Raw genomic sequence first — 14,081 nt, 5'->3', positions numbered from 1 at the left:
TCTTGCCTGTTTTGCCCCTTTTTTGCCTGTTTTGCCCCTTCTTTGCCTGTTCTCATCTGCATTAACATTTGGATAGGTGCTTATAGCAGGGATTTGCTGGCCTACATATAAGATGCCCTTCTATTTACGGGTAAGCAGAATGATAAAAATAACCAGCTCCATGGTGAATCAGTGGAATTTTACTGACTTGCTTCCCAAATGTGTCTGCAGCTTACTCGAAGAGCGCTGGCACCCTCTCTAGAGGAGATTGATTCTCCTCTATAGCTTTCCCGTTAGCTAACATTTCCATGTTCTCGTGCCTTCCTGCCAGCATTCTGACCCCGTTCTCGTGTGTAGGTACTCCACACCAGGTTTTCAGACAGGGCTGCTGTGGCCTTGGAGGTTTCTTTTTAGTGGCAGTGCCCCAAGATTTGTAAGGATTCTGCAGCAGGTTTAGTGTTAGTGGTTTTGAAAACATATGAGACCCAACAGATATAAAAAGAAATGGGGCTTTTCCATACAGAGGGTACCTCAGTTTGAAGGTGAATAATTCACGGCCTTGGTGAAGCCTGAATCCAACAAGGTTTAACTGAGATGGTCTAGGAACTGGCATTTAGACAGATCTGTTTCCTATCTTCAAAAAGGCTCAAGGATGCTTCAGGGCTGCAAAGCCCTCCCCTCCCCCTCCCCCGTCCCCGCACCCACTGTGAGCCACTGAGTGCTTCAGTGGAAATTTCCACTTGTCTGCTAGGGAGAAGGGGAGGGTGAGAGAGACAAAGAATGTAACTCAAATTCAAGCAAGCTCTTTTTATGGAAAACTTGTAAATACAGGGTTAAGACGAAAGTGAATAAAGAAAATACAACCTTTACATTTAAGGGCACTATAAGAAAACACATTTTTTCCCCCGAACAACTAGGGGAGTGGGGGAAGGGCTGGCAGCTCCAGGCAGTCTGCATGGGTGACTGAATGGTGGAGGGGCTAGTCCTCTCCAGGGGAGGGGCAGAAGGGACATGAGAGCTGCTGACTTACAGCCATGCTGCTGTGAATGGAGTGTTTTTGATGGCATTGTTTTCCAGTATTGGGCGCAGTCTGTCTTGGGGAAGCCATTTCCTCTAGTGTTTGCAGATCTCTAGAGGGTTTGGGCCATGTAGTACAGAGTTTTGGAGCATGTGAGTGTCTTAAGAAATACAAAGGAGGGCACATTATCACCTTGAAGATCATGTGGGAAGTTCTACATAGGAAGAAGTTCACTGTTGCTCCAGCTTCCGAACCTCTGGTGTCTGCAGTGAGAAATGCATCAGTGTACTGAACCTTTCTTGGTTCCTTCTTGCCTGGCATCAGTCATCTCCTCACTTCCACTTCTGCAGAGTTAGTGTCCATTAAAGTTACATGCTTTTCTATAGAAAAGAGAGATGCTTTTGTGAAGCTGATAGCAACTTTATAGAAGTGATTCTATAATTAGCACCACACATGGGAAAACAAACCTTTAAAATGTAAACACTGCTTGGCTTTGTGTTCAAGGTGATGCTGGTGCTTGCATGGATCCTGGCTACCTGGTATGTGGAACAGTGTCACTTGTGCCATGTAGCACATGGTCGAAGGTGCTGGGAATGTGTAACGTAATTAGATTTTAGACTATTTTCCCAAAATGATCTGTCTGTTTATTGATTCAGTCACCAAAAGTAGAAGTGGAAAATGGAAAACTAGCTATTTGAAGAGCTTTTGTTCAGTAAGAATGTCAGTTTTGGGGCATGTCTAGGCAGTTGCAATGCAGTCAAATCCAAACATTTGTACCTTGAGTGAGGAGTTGATCGTGAGTCCACGTGCGTTAGGACTTCTGGTCTTGTGTTTTGATTCTGCCTAGTTTGGCTGGGGAAGAAGCAGACACTGATAGTTCATTGTGGCTGCGGAGTCCTCTTGATTCTCTCTTTTCCCAGGGTCAGGAGGAAGTTGGGACAGAGGGCTCTAACTCCCCTGGAGACACTGAGCCCCTTTTCTGGTCACCTTCCCTTGAACAGCAGCTCCTCTGGTTGTTAGAATGGTTTCTCCATGGCAACCTTCATGAGGATGTAGGGAGCAGGTATCAAGGGAGTTCCAAGGCCATTTTTTCAGCCTAACTTGCATTTTTGTAGGTCTCTTGTGGACTTGTGCTGTCATGAGAAAGGGATCCTCGCAGGCATCAAAAGCCGCCCAGCCCCACTACTACACACAGGTTGTTTCTAGGCCTTACTTTCTTCATGTGTAAAAATAGAAATGCGAGACTGTACTTAGTGTTGTCATAGCTGTAAAAAATCTCATTCTCAGTCCTTAGGTCATCTGTAGTTAGCAAAGCCCAGCAGTGAGTCGGGTCCGTAACCGCCATGTCATTGCCACAGTCTCCCACAGGACTGCAGTGGAAGCCGCTCTTACAGGCTCTCTGCCCAGCTGGGCTGCATATTCCAGGAGGATGAGACCATGTGTGCCTCATCCCTTTAGCCTCCTGAGGTTTGCTATAGTAGACGCTCATGAACAAGTTAAGTTTGCCCAGATAAATAGGTAAGAAGAAAAGGATATATACTGGAAACAACCAGGAATTGGTCAAGGTCGTTCCTGTATGAGAAAGCCATAATGGACCATTTGTCTGTGTACTTGGGTCACTGAAGCAGGCAGAGATTGTCTTTGTCATGGACTTCTGGTCAGTTGTCTCGTGGCCTGGGAGGGACAGCTTGGTTCCTGGGAGAAGAGGTCAGGAGGGGGTTGGTAAGAGGTTCAACTTTGGAGAGTGGCGAATACAGTAAGGTCTGCCTGTCTCGGAGTCACTTCTCACCTTCGCTATTTCGGTGGCATTTTTCTTTCTGTGGAAACTTCCACGGTGTAATAGGGAACCATGGGAGTGGAAGCAGTCTTTGCCCACATCAGCCCCGGGTGCGGATCAGCAGGACGACACGCATGAGATGCCGGTCACCAGCTGTGCATACCGGCTTGTGCTCATTTGGTTGGTTGCTGAAGGAGCGTTGTCATGCCTGGTGGCAGGAAGTCAGAACAGTTAAGAGGGTGAAGGCAAGAGGGGTTTTGGTAGCAAGAGGGAGCCTCCCAAAGCTAGGAAAGCCCAGTGTTAGGACTTCCAGGTCTTTATCTAGGATTTCTCTTTATCCTTGAGAATCCTCTATCATGTGGGTACTAGGTAGCAGGAGATATAGTATACAGAGTGGGGAGCTGTAGGGTCTGGACTCTCACTTTGTGACCTGGGGCCTATCACTTCCCCTCTGGGCTTCAGTTTGCTCATGTGAAAGGTTTGGACTGCGTTGTCTTTATGGTCCTTTCCAGCACTTCCATTCTGTGATTCTGTAACCCATTTGGTCCCAAAGCTATCTGTGGTTTCTTGTGTCTTGGAGTCAAAAGACCTGCTCTGTTTGAATTCTGGCAGTGACCACTTCATAACTGAGTGACCTTGGGCTAATTACTTAACCTTTTTGAGTGTCTCTTCTTAACTACATTAAATCGTAAGACTCAAAGGAGGCAACGTGTAGGAAACCACTTTGAAGACTCCTAGAGGAGTATTGTTGCTGGGGAGAGGACTGTTGGACCCCAACCAACACTCGGCACCACTTTCTCTTCTTCCCTTTCCTCAATTGCCACACGGAGTGGAGCTGCCACTTCTCTTTCATGCTCTTCCTCAAAAGCTGTCTGAAAGCTGTGAAAGCACTTTGAAAATTAGAGAGTCTTATGAAAGACACTTCTTTGTTAAGTTCGGAAATACGAGGTTTCTGATATATCTGGCTTCCAGTTTCCATCCTTGGGTATTCGTTTTACCCTTATCACAAAATAGAATCCAAAAGCTTTGGGTGTATTTCTTAGGATTTTTGAGTGAGTGCTGAGTATACAGAGAACACTTCCAGAGGGCTGGATGAGAACTGATTAGTGGACAGTTGAGTTGGTTGTTGGCATCTGTAAACATACTTTCTCTTAGAACACGTTGAGACTCCTAGGCTAGCTCACAAGCCTCTAACCCTGTGAAGCAGTTGAATGGAAAATGGAGGAAAGCAGTGCTTGCTATGAACAATATCATAAGTAAGACCAAGACAGCCCCAGAGGTGCTATTTGAATAAATTGAATACTTGACTTTAAGGAAGGGCAGGCTTAACCTGTGAACTCTCTGGAGGGAGGGACATGGAGCACTCGGCAGTGGTGGTGTCTGGGTTACTTGATGGGCAGAGCATGTCAGGCTCTTGCTTCCCTCCTGATGCATGGCATTTCAGCAGCACATTACTCTAAGCACAGGGCTTCAAGTGGAATGAAGCAAGAGAGGAAGCCTTCTAGGGAAACTGGACAAGGCCGAGGAAGAGGAGGGAGCTCAGAGAAAAACTACTTGTTATAGACTTCAGTGTGGTGGGAATGTTGGCAGACAGGGTGAGGTTATAACTTGTCTGTGGTAGATTGGAGGACATTTTGATGAATACTGAGTGAAAGAGCAAATGGATAAATGGGAAGGAAAAAAGTGTTGGGGTGAGAGTTCCCTATACTGCCCACCAGGTGGCCAAATGGAATTATTGCAGGGCAGGGGGAGTGACTGGCTAAAAGGCTGAGGGTTGCAAGGAGGAGGTGATTTGAGGTTGATCACACTATTTTAAGCTCTGTTCCAGAGCCTAACTCAAAGTAAGTAATCAATAATTAAATCTTGAATAAACAAGTAATTCATAAGTTGGGTCATTGCAACCCTATTACCTGCTTATATATGGAGTAGAAATAAGCAGGTGGAATTAAACCTTGGAAAATGTGGCCAGGATTATGTGTAGTTTTCAGAGTGAGCCCAAGTGGCAGTCTTGTCTGAGCAAATGGGCAAGTCACTGCTTCAAGAAGTTTGTGGGAGCCAATTTCTACACGCACCGGAAGACGGAGGTCCTCTTTCCTTGCCTAACGCAGCCATGGCTCGTGGTCCCAAGAAGCATCTGAAGCGGGTAGCAGCTCCAAAGCATTGGATGCTGGATAAATTGACCGGTGTGTTTGCTCCTTATCCATCCACCGGTCCCCACAAGTTGAGAGAGTGTCTCCCCCTCATCATTTTCCTGAGGAACAGACTTAAGTATGCCCTGACAGGAGATTTGCATGCAGCGGTTCATTAAGATCGATGGCAAGGTCCGAACTGATATAACCTACCCTGCTGGATTCATGGATGTCATGAGCATTAACAAGACGGGAGAGAATTTCCGTCTGATCTATGACACCAAGGGTCGCTTTGCTGTACATTGTATTACACCTGAGGAGGCCAAGTACAAGTTATGCAAAGTGAGAAAGATCTTTGTGAGCACAAAAGGAATCCCTCATCTGGTGACTCATGATGCCCACACCATCCGCTACCCCGATCCCCTCATCAAGGTGAATGATACCATTCAGATTGATTTGGAGACTGGCAAGATTACTGATTTCATCAAGTTCGACACTGGTAACCTGTGTATGGTGACTGGAGGTGCTAACCTGGGAAGAATTGGTGTGATCACCAACAGAGAGAGGCATCCTGGATCTTTTGACGTGGTTCACGTGAAAGATGCCAATGGCAACGGCTTTGCCACTCGACTTTCCAACATTTTTGTTATTGGCAAGGGCAACAAACCATGGATTTCTCTTCCCCGAGGAAAGGGTATCCGCCTCACCATTGCTGAAGAGAGAGACAAAAGACTGGCGGCCAAACAGAGCAGTGGGTGAAATGGGTCCCTGGGTGCCATGTCAGACCTTTGTACGTAATTAAAAATATTGTGGCAGGATTAAAAAAAAAAAAAAAAAGAAGTTTGTGGGATAGTGGATTCATTTGTACCATTTTTATTTCGTCGCTTAAGGAACTCTGGGAGTCTTCATCAGCTGTAATTGCTTCCTGTTGCCCCCATCCCACATCAGCTTATTCACCAAGTACTGCCCATTCAGCTTCTTAACTGCCATTTTTAAATCAACAGCTTTATAGAGATAATTAGCATATAATAAACTGCATATATTTAAAGTGTATATTTAATAAAGTTTCACATATGGATACATCCACAAGTCACCACAGTCAAGATAAGAAACATATTTGCCAACCCTAAAATTTCCTCCTCCCCCTTTGATTCCTCCCTCTACTTGTCCTTCATCCCAAGCAGCCACTGATCTGCTTTCTTTCACTGTAGATGTTTTTCAACTTTATGATGGTGCGGAAGTGATGGCAGATACAGTAGCAGCCGTACTGGAGTACTCAAACAACCATTCTGTTTTTCAGTCTTAGTAAATATTCCATAAAATTACATAAGCTATTCAACACTTAATGTAAAATACGGTTTGTGTTAGATGATTTTACACAACTGTAGGCTAATGTAAGTGTTCTGGGCATTTGGCTAAGTGATATTAGGTTAGGTGTATTAAATGCGTTTTCAACATAAAATATTTTCAACTTATGATGGGTTTATCGAGATGCATGTATTTTAAGTTGAGGAATATCTTTTTTTTTTAGACTTACATAGATAGAATTGGATGGTATGGTCCCCTTTTACTCTAGTTTCTTTCCCTCAGCGTAATTGTTTTGAGATCAGTAGTGTGTATCAAGTTTACTCCTCTTCATTGCTGAGTAGTATGGCATTGTGTGTGGTGAATTTTTTTTTTTTTTCCAGTTTGGGGTTGTTATAGGTACAGCTGCTGTGAACATTTGTGTACAAGTTGTTGTGTGGACACATGCTTTAATTTCTTTGGGGTAAATACCTAGGAGTGGAATGGCTAGATCATAATGGTAGGTAGATGTATGTTTAGAAAAATGCCAAACTGTTTTTTCAAAATCGTTGTCATTTGCATTCCCACCAGCAATGTATATGAGAGCCGGTTTTTCTTTTCTTTTCTTTTCTTTTCTTTTTTTTTTTTTTTTTGTGGTGGGGTAGGGCTACCCCAAAGGACAGACTGGTTTATTGGGCAGCAGCCAGGAAAATCAGCAGTTGGACTTGGCCACATGCTCCAGCTCATCCTTCTTCTTGATGGCATAGGAGTTGGAGGAGCCCTTGGTGGCACTGATGAGTTCATCTGCCAGGCACTCAGCAATAGTCTTGATCTTCTGGAAGGCAGCCTCATGAGTGCCTGTGCACAGCAACCAGGTGGCCTGATTCACATGGTGTAGTGGGGACACGTCCACAGCCTGTCATCTCACGATGCCTGCTCACCCGATGCATGTGGAGTCCTCCTGGGGCCCACCATTGATGATGGTGTTCACCAGGGCCTGCAGAGGGTTCTCGCCTGTGAGCAGGTGGATGAAATTGAAGGCACGCTTGATGATGTGCACAGTCATGAGCTTCTTGCTGTTGTGGCCGTGCATCATCATGGAGTTAGTGAGGGGCTCCACAGTGGGGCACTGAGCTTTGCAGAAGCATGTGGCAGCATAAGGCCCTGCACTGTGAGGCAGGTACTTGGCATACTTCTCCTTCACTGCAATGTAATCCTGCAGGGAAATGTCACTGATCTGCACATCATCATTTGTGCTGCATCATTGATCTGCACATCATCCACTTCCCAGAGAGCTTGGTGTTAGGGGTCTCTGCCACCACTGGTGCTGCTGTCTCCCACTCGGTCATCCTGAGGGCACAGCCCGCGTGTCTCTGTTGCTCAGTATGGACCTTGTGCCACCCTGGAGTGCCAGTTTTTTTTTGTTTTTTTTTTGAGACGGAATCTTGCTCTGCTGCCCAGGCTGGAGTGCAGTGGTGTGATCTCTGCTTACTGCAACCTCTGCCTCCCAGGTTCAAGCAATCCCCCTGCTTCAGCCTCCCGAGTAGCTGGAATTACAGGTGCCCGCCACCATGCCTGGCTAATTTTTGTATTTTTAGTAGACATGGGGTTTCACCATGTTGGCCAGGCTGGTCTCGGACTCCTGACCTCAGGTGATCCACCCACCTCGGCCTCCCAAAGTGCTGGGATTATACAGGCATGAGCCACCGCACCCATGGAGTGCCAGTTTTTTCACATCCCTGCCTACACTTGGTGTGGTCAGCCTTTTTAATTTTACAGCACTTTAGTAGGTATCTCTTTGTGGTTTTAATTTGCATTTCTCTCACGACTAATGGTTTTAGGCATCTTTTCATGTGCTGCTTTGCCATCATACGTCTTCTGTGAAATGTCTGTTCAAATCTTATGACCATTGTTCAAAATTTTTTTTTAATTAAGTTTTGAGTTATTTGTATTCTAGATACAAGTCCTTTATCAGACTTGTAATTCACAGATCTTAGTGGTTTATCTTTTTATTCAAACAGCCAGTTTTTAATTTTGGTGAAGTCTAATTTATCAATTTTTTTCTATTATAGATTTTGGTTTTGGTGTTGTGTCTAAGGAAACTTTGCTTAATCCAAATTTACAAAAGCTTCTAATTTTGTAGCTTTATATTTTACATTTAAATCTGTGTTCCATTTTGAGTTAATTTTTTAAATGGTACAAGTAGAGAATAAAGTTCCCTTTTTTTGCTTATGGATACTGGATTATTTTAGCACCATTTATTGTAAATCTCTATGTCTGTACTCTCTGTTCTAGTCGTTTGATCTCTCTGTGTATTCATACATGATTATCATACTGTCTTGATGGCCATAGCTTTATAATAAGTCTTGAAATCAGGTGGTGTTAGTCCTTCAACTTACATTCTCTGTCCGAGTTGTTTTGACTGTTTTAGGTCCATTACGAACTTTCTAATCAATTTTCTAGGGTTTTGATTGAGGTTCTACTGAATCTCAATGATTTTATTTGAATAAAATAAATAATAGATCTCAATTTTTGTTTAACTTGGAGAGGGTTGACATCTAAATTTTGAATCTTCGTACCCATGAACAAGATACACCTAATAGGTTTTGTTTCTTTCAGCAACATTTTGTAGTTTTGCATACCTTTTGTCTGATTTCTCTGTAAGTATTGAACATTTAATTCAAGGTCTGATTATTTGTTGCTAGCATATAGAAATAACATTGATTTTTGTATCTTGCAATCCTGCTAAACTCATTAGTTTTAATTTTTTTAGTAGATTTTTTAATACTTTCTTGAAACACAGTCATGTCATATGCAAATAAGGCAGTCTCACTCTTTCCTTATAAGTCTGGATACCTATTCTTTTTCTTGCCTTATTGCACTGGCTAGAACCTCCAGTTCAGTGTTGAATAGAAGTGACAGTGGGCTTTCTGGTTTGTTCCCAGTCTTACGGGAAGCGCATTTAGATGTTCACCAGTTGGTGAAATATCAGCTGTAGATTTTTCAAAGATGCTCTTTATAAGTTTGAGGGAGGTCACTTCTATCCCTACTTTGCTGAGATTTTTTTTTTTTTTTAAATCAGGAATGGCTATGGATTTTGTTAAATGCTTTCATTTGTGTTTGTTGAAATGATCATATGATGTTTTCTTTTTTAGTTTGTTAATATGTTTTAGTTCGAATTACATTTTTTTTTCAATCTTGTTAAGCCAGTTAACAAGATGTTAAGCCAATCTTGCATTCTTGGGATAAAGCTTGCTTGGTCATGGTATGTTGTATTTTTTAATATATGATAGTAGTCAGTTTGCTAAAATTTTGTTTTGAATTTTAAAATGTGTATTCTCGAGGGACATTCGTCTGATTTCTTGTAATGTCTTTGGTTTGGGTATAGGGTAATGCTGGCTTCATAGAACAAATTGAGATGTGTCTTCCTTTTTTCTCGATGAATTTGTATCAGAATTGGTATTTTTGCCTTAAATGTTTGGTGTGGTTCACCAGTGAAGTCGTTTGGGGCCTGTAGTATTCTTTGTGGGAAGCTGCTAAACTTCATGTATTTCTTTAATAAGCTATAGGGCTTAAGGGTTTAAACTACACATATTTCTTTAATAACATATAGGGCCATTCAGCTTATCTGTATCTTCTTGAGTGAGGTTTGGTAGTCTGTGTTTTTCAAGGAATTTAATCATTTCATCTTGAGTTGTTAAATTTAATGCTTTTTTTTGAGACAGGGTCTCACTCTGTCACCCAGGCTGGAATGCACTGATACAATCACGGCTCACTGCAGCCTGGACCTCCGGGGTTCAAGTCATCCTCCCACTTCAGCCTCCCCAGTACCTGGGACTACAGGCACACATCACCATGCCTAGCTAATTTTTGTAGTTTTCGTGGAGATGAGGTTTCACCATGTTGCTCAGGCTTTTCTCAGACTCCTGGTGTCAACTGATCTGCCTGTCTAGGCCTCCCAAAGTGCTGGGATTACAGGTGTGAGCCCCGGCACCCGACCTTGCAAAAGCTTTTAATAATATTTCCTATTATTTTAATATTTATGAAATCCGTAGTCATTTCACCTTTCTCATTCCCAGTGCTGATAATTTACCTTACCTCTTTTTACTCACCAGTCTGGCTATAGAGGCATGTCAGTTTTACTCATCTTCTCCATGAACTAGTGTTTGGTTTCATTGATGTTCTTTGGTTTTCTTTTTTCTGCATTAGGGATTTCTCCTCTCTCCCTCTCTTCTGTCATCTTACTGATTTAATTTGCTCTTTTCCCAGTTTCTTAAAGTAGAAGCTGAGACTATTGATTTGAGGTCTTTTTTCTTTTCTTACCTAGGCATTTAGTATATATGAATTTCCTGACAAGTATTGCTTTCATGGCATCCCCCCAATTTTGATTTGTGGCATTTTTTCATTCAATTCAAAGTACTTTGTAATTTCCCTTTTGATTTCTCTTCTACCTGTTTGTCCAGCTTATTTAGATATCTGTTTAGTTTCCAAGTATTTAGGCATTTTTCCAAGATTTTTGTGTATAACTTGAATCCCTTTGTGTTATATGGCCCAGAGTATAGTTGACTTTGATAAATGTTCTGTGTACACTTAGGAGGAATGTCTATCCTGCGATTGTTGGGTAAAGGGTTCTATAAATGTCAGTTAATTCCAGTCGGTTAATGTTGGTGTTCACTTTTTCTGTATCCTTGGTGATTTTCTGTATAAGTAGTTCTATCGATTACTGAAAGGGGAATGTTAAAAGGCTTCAGCTGTGATTCTGGACGTGTCCATTTCTCTGTTCAGTTCTGCTGTTCTTATATGTTGAAGCTCTGTTATCTGGTGCATGTATATTTAAGATTATTATATCTTCTTGGTGAACTCGTCATTATGTATTGTCTCTTTTTATCCCTGGTAATCTTCTTTGCTCTGAAGTCTGCTTTGTCTGATGTTAGTATAGCCATTTGAGCTTTCTTTTGATTAGTGTTTTTGGTTGGTATATATTTTTCTCTCCTTTTATTTAATTATATGTTTACTTGAATAATTATTCCACTAAGCTTGACTTAAGAGTCACTTGGTAAATTTTCTTACAAGTTTTGAACCTCTTTGCCTTTGTCTGGAATTGCACAAGGTGCCATCCCTTTTCTCATGAGTTCCTTCCTTGCTGAATTTGTTCCTTTTCAACTTGATCTTTCCAGCTTCCTGTGAGAGTTCCACATTTCATGCTAACACCACCATGGTCAAAGATTTACTCTAGACCTGCTCCGTGTTCATTCGGGGGGCTAGGGATTACACCAGAGCCTTTCTTCCTATGGCAGTTGTGCTTTAGTGGAGTGAGGCAGACAGTAAGCAAATGCACACTGTGCCAGTGGTGAGAACGTGCTCTGTGGAACAAAACAAAGCCTTGAGTGAGGGCATGGAGAGTGAGGGGCCTTGGTGGAGCTAGGAGGGTGCTGCTTTAGGAGAGTGGGCACACAGAACGCCTCTCTGAGAGAGTGACATTTGGACAGAGACATGCTTAGAAGCAAGGGATGAGCTACATGGAAGTTGGGCAGAGAACATTTCCAACAGAAGGACCAGTGAGTGCAAAGGCCTGGGAGGGGAATGTGCCTGGGAGTCCTGAGAACCACATGTATGGCTAGACAAGGCAAATGATGCCGAAAAGATCATAGTTTTAACCAGCTAGAACATTGCAGGATTGTGAAATACTGCGCTGAAAACTTATCTTTAGTCACATAATGGTCCAAACCAAATAGTACGAGGGAGGTTTAACCTTTTAGGTCTGCGAGGAGCAGGGAGTGGGTAGGGATGGGCTCTTTCCTTGCACTGTCATCCAGCAGGCTGCTGAGGACCTTGTCAATCTTTGAAGACCAGTGAGCCGTGCAGGATGCCCGTCGACATTAGTCTGGTTTGAGTGATGAGTGGTAAATTCTTTTTCTTACTTCCAGTAATTTTCTTTTTGTTCCTTGTCCATGTTGAACATAGTTATAGACCAGTCCCATGCCTTTCTTAATCTTTTCCCATATTTGTGGGCTCATGGTTCTCTTAGGTGTGTTAGTTCACAGGGAAAATCCTTTAAAAAGTTAGAAGAATAGCTAATAGATGTTTTCACACACACACAACATTCATTAATAGTTTGGAAAATTCAGTCTCGTCCATGGATTATAAGTTTCCCCCATACTTTCTAGTACTTCACACCATCTGTAGTGTCACAGTGTATTTTTGCTGCCATAAAGCTGGTTTGGATTCATATTTTCACAAGAGTGTAATGGGAAAGACCATAGAAAAAGGGAGATTGGGCGTAACACTGCAATTCTGTTTAGCTGGTCAGCTGGTAGTTTCTATTGTGACAAAGGTATGTGTTTGTGTGTAGTTGATGTCTGTAGTGAAGAGTACAGTAGAAACATTGACCAAAATAGTAGAATTGTTACAATTCAAATGCAGACACTCACAAGTTTTTATTTTATTGCAGGTATTTCTTGGTGGATTTTTATGCACCCACCACAACTGTTGAAAGCATGGTGGAGCACTTGTCTCGAGACATAGATGTGATTAGAGGGAATATCGTCAAACACCCTCTGACCCAGGAACTAAAAGAATGTGAAGGGATTGTCCCAGTCCCACTTGAAGAAAAATTATATTCCACAAAGAAGAGGAGGAAGTGAGAAGATTCGCCAGATTTTAGCCGTATCCCTTCACATTTGAGCAGCATGGATGAGAAGGAAGAGTTTGCAAGTTTGGCCTTTATATAAACATGTGTTGCAGGTGCTGTTTGATTTTTCTAAGGTATTTTTAGCCCTTGATCCCCTTTGCTTGTGAGAGGTGGGGAACTGCTTATTGACAGCTTCTCTGTAACCTGCAGTACCAGTAGATCATTCTTGATTTTGTTTTCATTAGTGTCATTTCTTTGTCAGTGAGGACTTTTCCCCTTACAACAGTAACACCATTTTTTGAAGAGCAAAACTTATAATACCTCCTGGGATCGTGAGCTAGTCATTCAGCCTGTATAACCATGTGGAAATAAAAATTGATGACCAATGTATTATATGGACAACTTTTGCTTTGAGTAATAAACTTGATTGTAGGAATACAGGAGGTGTTTTGTCCCTTTACTTACCACAGCGCAGTGCACTTCCAGGGCTCTGCAGCTCTGGTCTAGCTGGCAGTGTCGGGGAGGCAGTACCCAGTACCCACTGGGGTCCAGAGCCTGGGTGGGGTAGGGGAGGAGGGGTGTGTCTCTCTGTTCCTTACTGGGTTCACTACACAATCGGTGACTTTTCCCCGCACACCTCACTCGTCGTCGTGGTGGGTGCTGCTCTTTGTGGTGGGATGTGTGTTCTGGCGCAGTTCAGCCTTCATGCTGCTCCCTATCATTCCTTTGCCACTAGCACCTGCCTCCTCCACTGTCCCTCAGCCCAGGGCAGGCCTCTTGTAGGAAGTAGTCTCCTGGCAGTGTCATGGCTTCCAGGATGGGTGAGGATGAGGCTGTTTCCCAAAACAGTCACCTGCATCTCATCCTCAGTCTCCTTGGGGCTGATTGGAAAGACTTGACCAGCCCTTCCTCCTTCACAGGGGTGCCCTGCACAAGGTGTCTGGCACCATCACAGATGATGGAACTTCTGTGCATAAAATGTTGGGGGAAGTGCCAGTTCTAGGAATCTCTGAAAAGCACGAAGGAGCTGAGAGTTCTGGCCTCTGCCTCATTTTTAACCATGGCAAGACCGGACGATGGAGAGATGTGCAAGAGATGCCCAAAGCGCCAGAAGGGCCTGGTCTCCCAGCTCTGGCCCAGCGCCTCCTCCCTCTGTAGCAGCTGCCTGTGTCTGCACTGGGTCACCAGTGTTGTCACCTTGCTTATTAAGAACTCAGGTGGTATCCAGCTTAACTTCCTCCAGAGGCAAAAAGTTATAAAAAG

The 14,081-nt window shown here is 43.1% G+C and overlaps 1 protein-coding gene and 2 pseudogenes across 3 annotated transcripts in view; 2 read left to right on the top strand and 1 right to left on the bottom strand.

Annotated features, from left to right (window-relative positions):
* Positions 1-13,255, top strand: part of MRPS6 (mitochondrial ribosomal protein S6) — a 69,128-nt gene extending 55,873 nt beyond the window's left edge. Inside the window, exon 3 of the mRNA XM_025378081.1 lies at positions 12,639-13,255. Coding sequence (XP_025233866.1) covers positions 12,639-12,831 — 193 coding nt within the window. The 3' untranslated portion in view covers positions 12,832-13,255. The remainder of the gene's footprint in view (positions 1-12,638) is intronic.
* LOC112620059 lies at positions 4,838-5,740 on the top strand (annotated as a pseudogene). The gene has a single exon (XR_003118468.1). The product of XR_003118468.1 is annotated as a 40S ribosomal protein S4, X isoform-like (transcript).
* On the bottom strand, positions 6,798-7,536 carry LOC112620060 (annotated as a pseudogene). Its single transcript, XR_003118469.1, has one exon. The product of XR_003118469.1 is annotated as a 40S ribosomal protein S5 pseudogene (transcript).
* Positions 13,256-14,081: the final 826 nt, after the last annotated feature.

The sequence above is a fragment of the Theropithecus gelada genome, chromosome 3 (assembly GCF_003255815.1).
Source record: "Theropithecus gelada isolate Dixy chromosome 3, Tgel_1.0, whole genome shotgun sequence".
NCBI classification, from domain to species: domain Eukaryota; kingdom Metazoa; phylum Chordata; class Mammalia; order Primates; family Cercopithecidae; genus Theropithecus; species Theropithecus gelada.
This window is presented reverse-complemented; position numbering and strand designations above follow the sequence as displayed.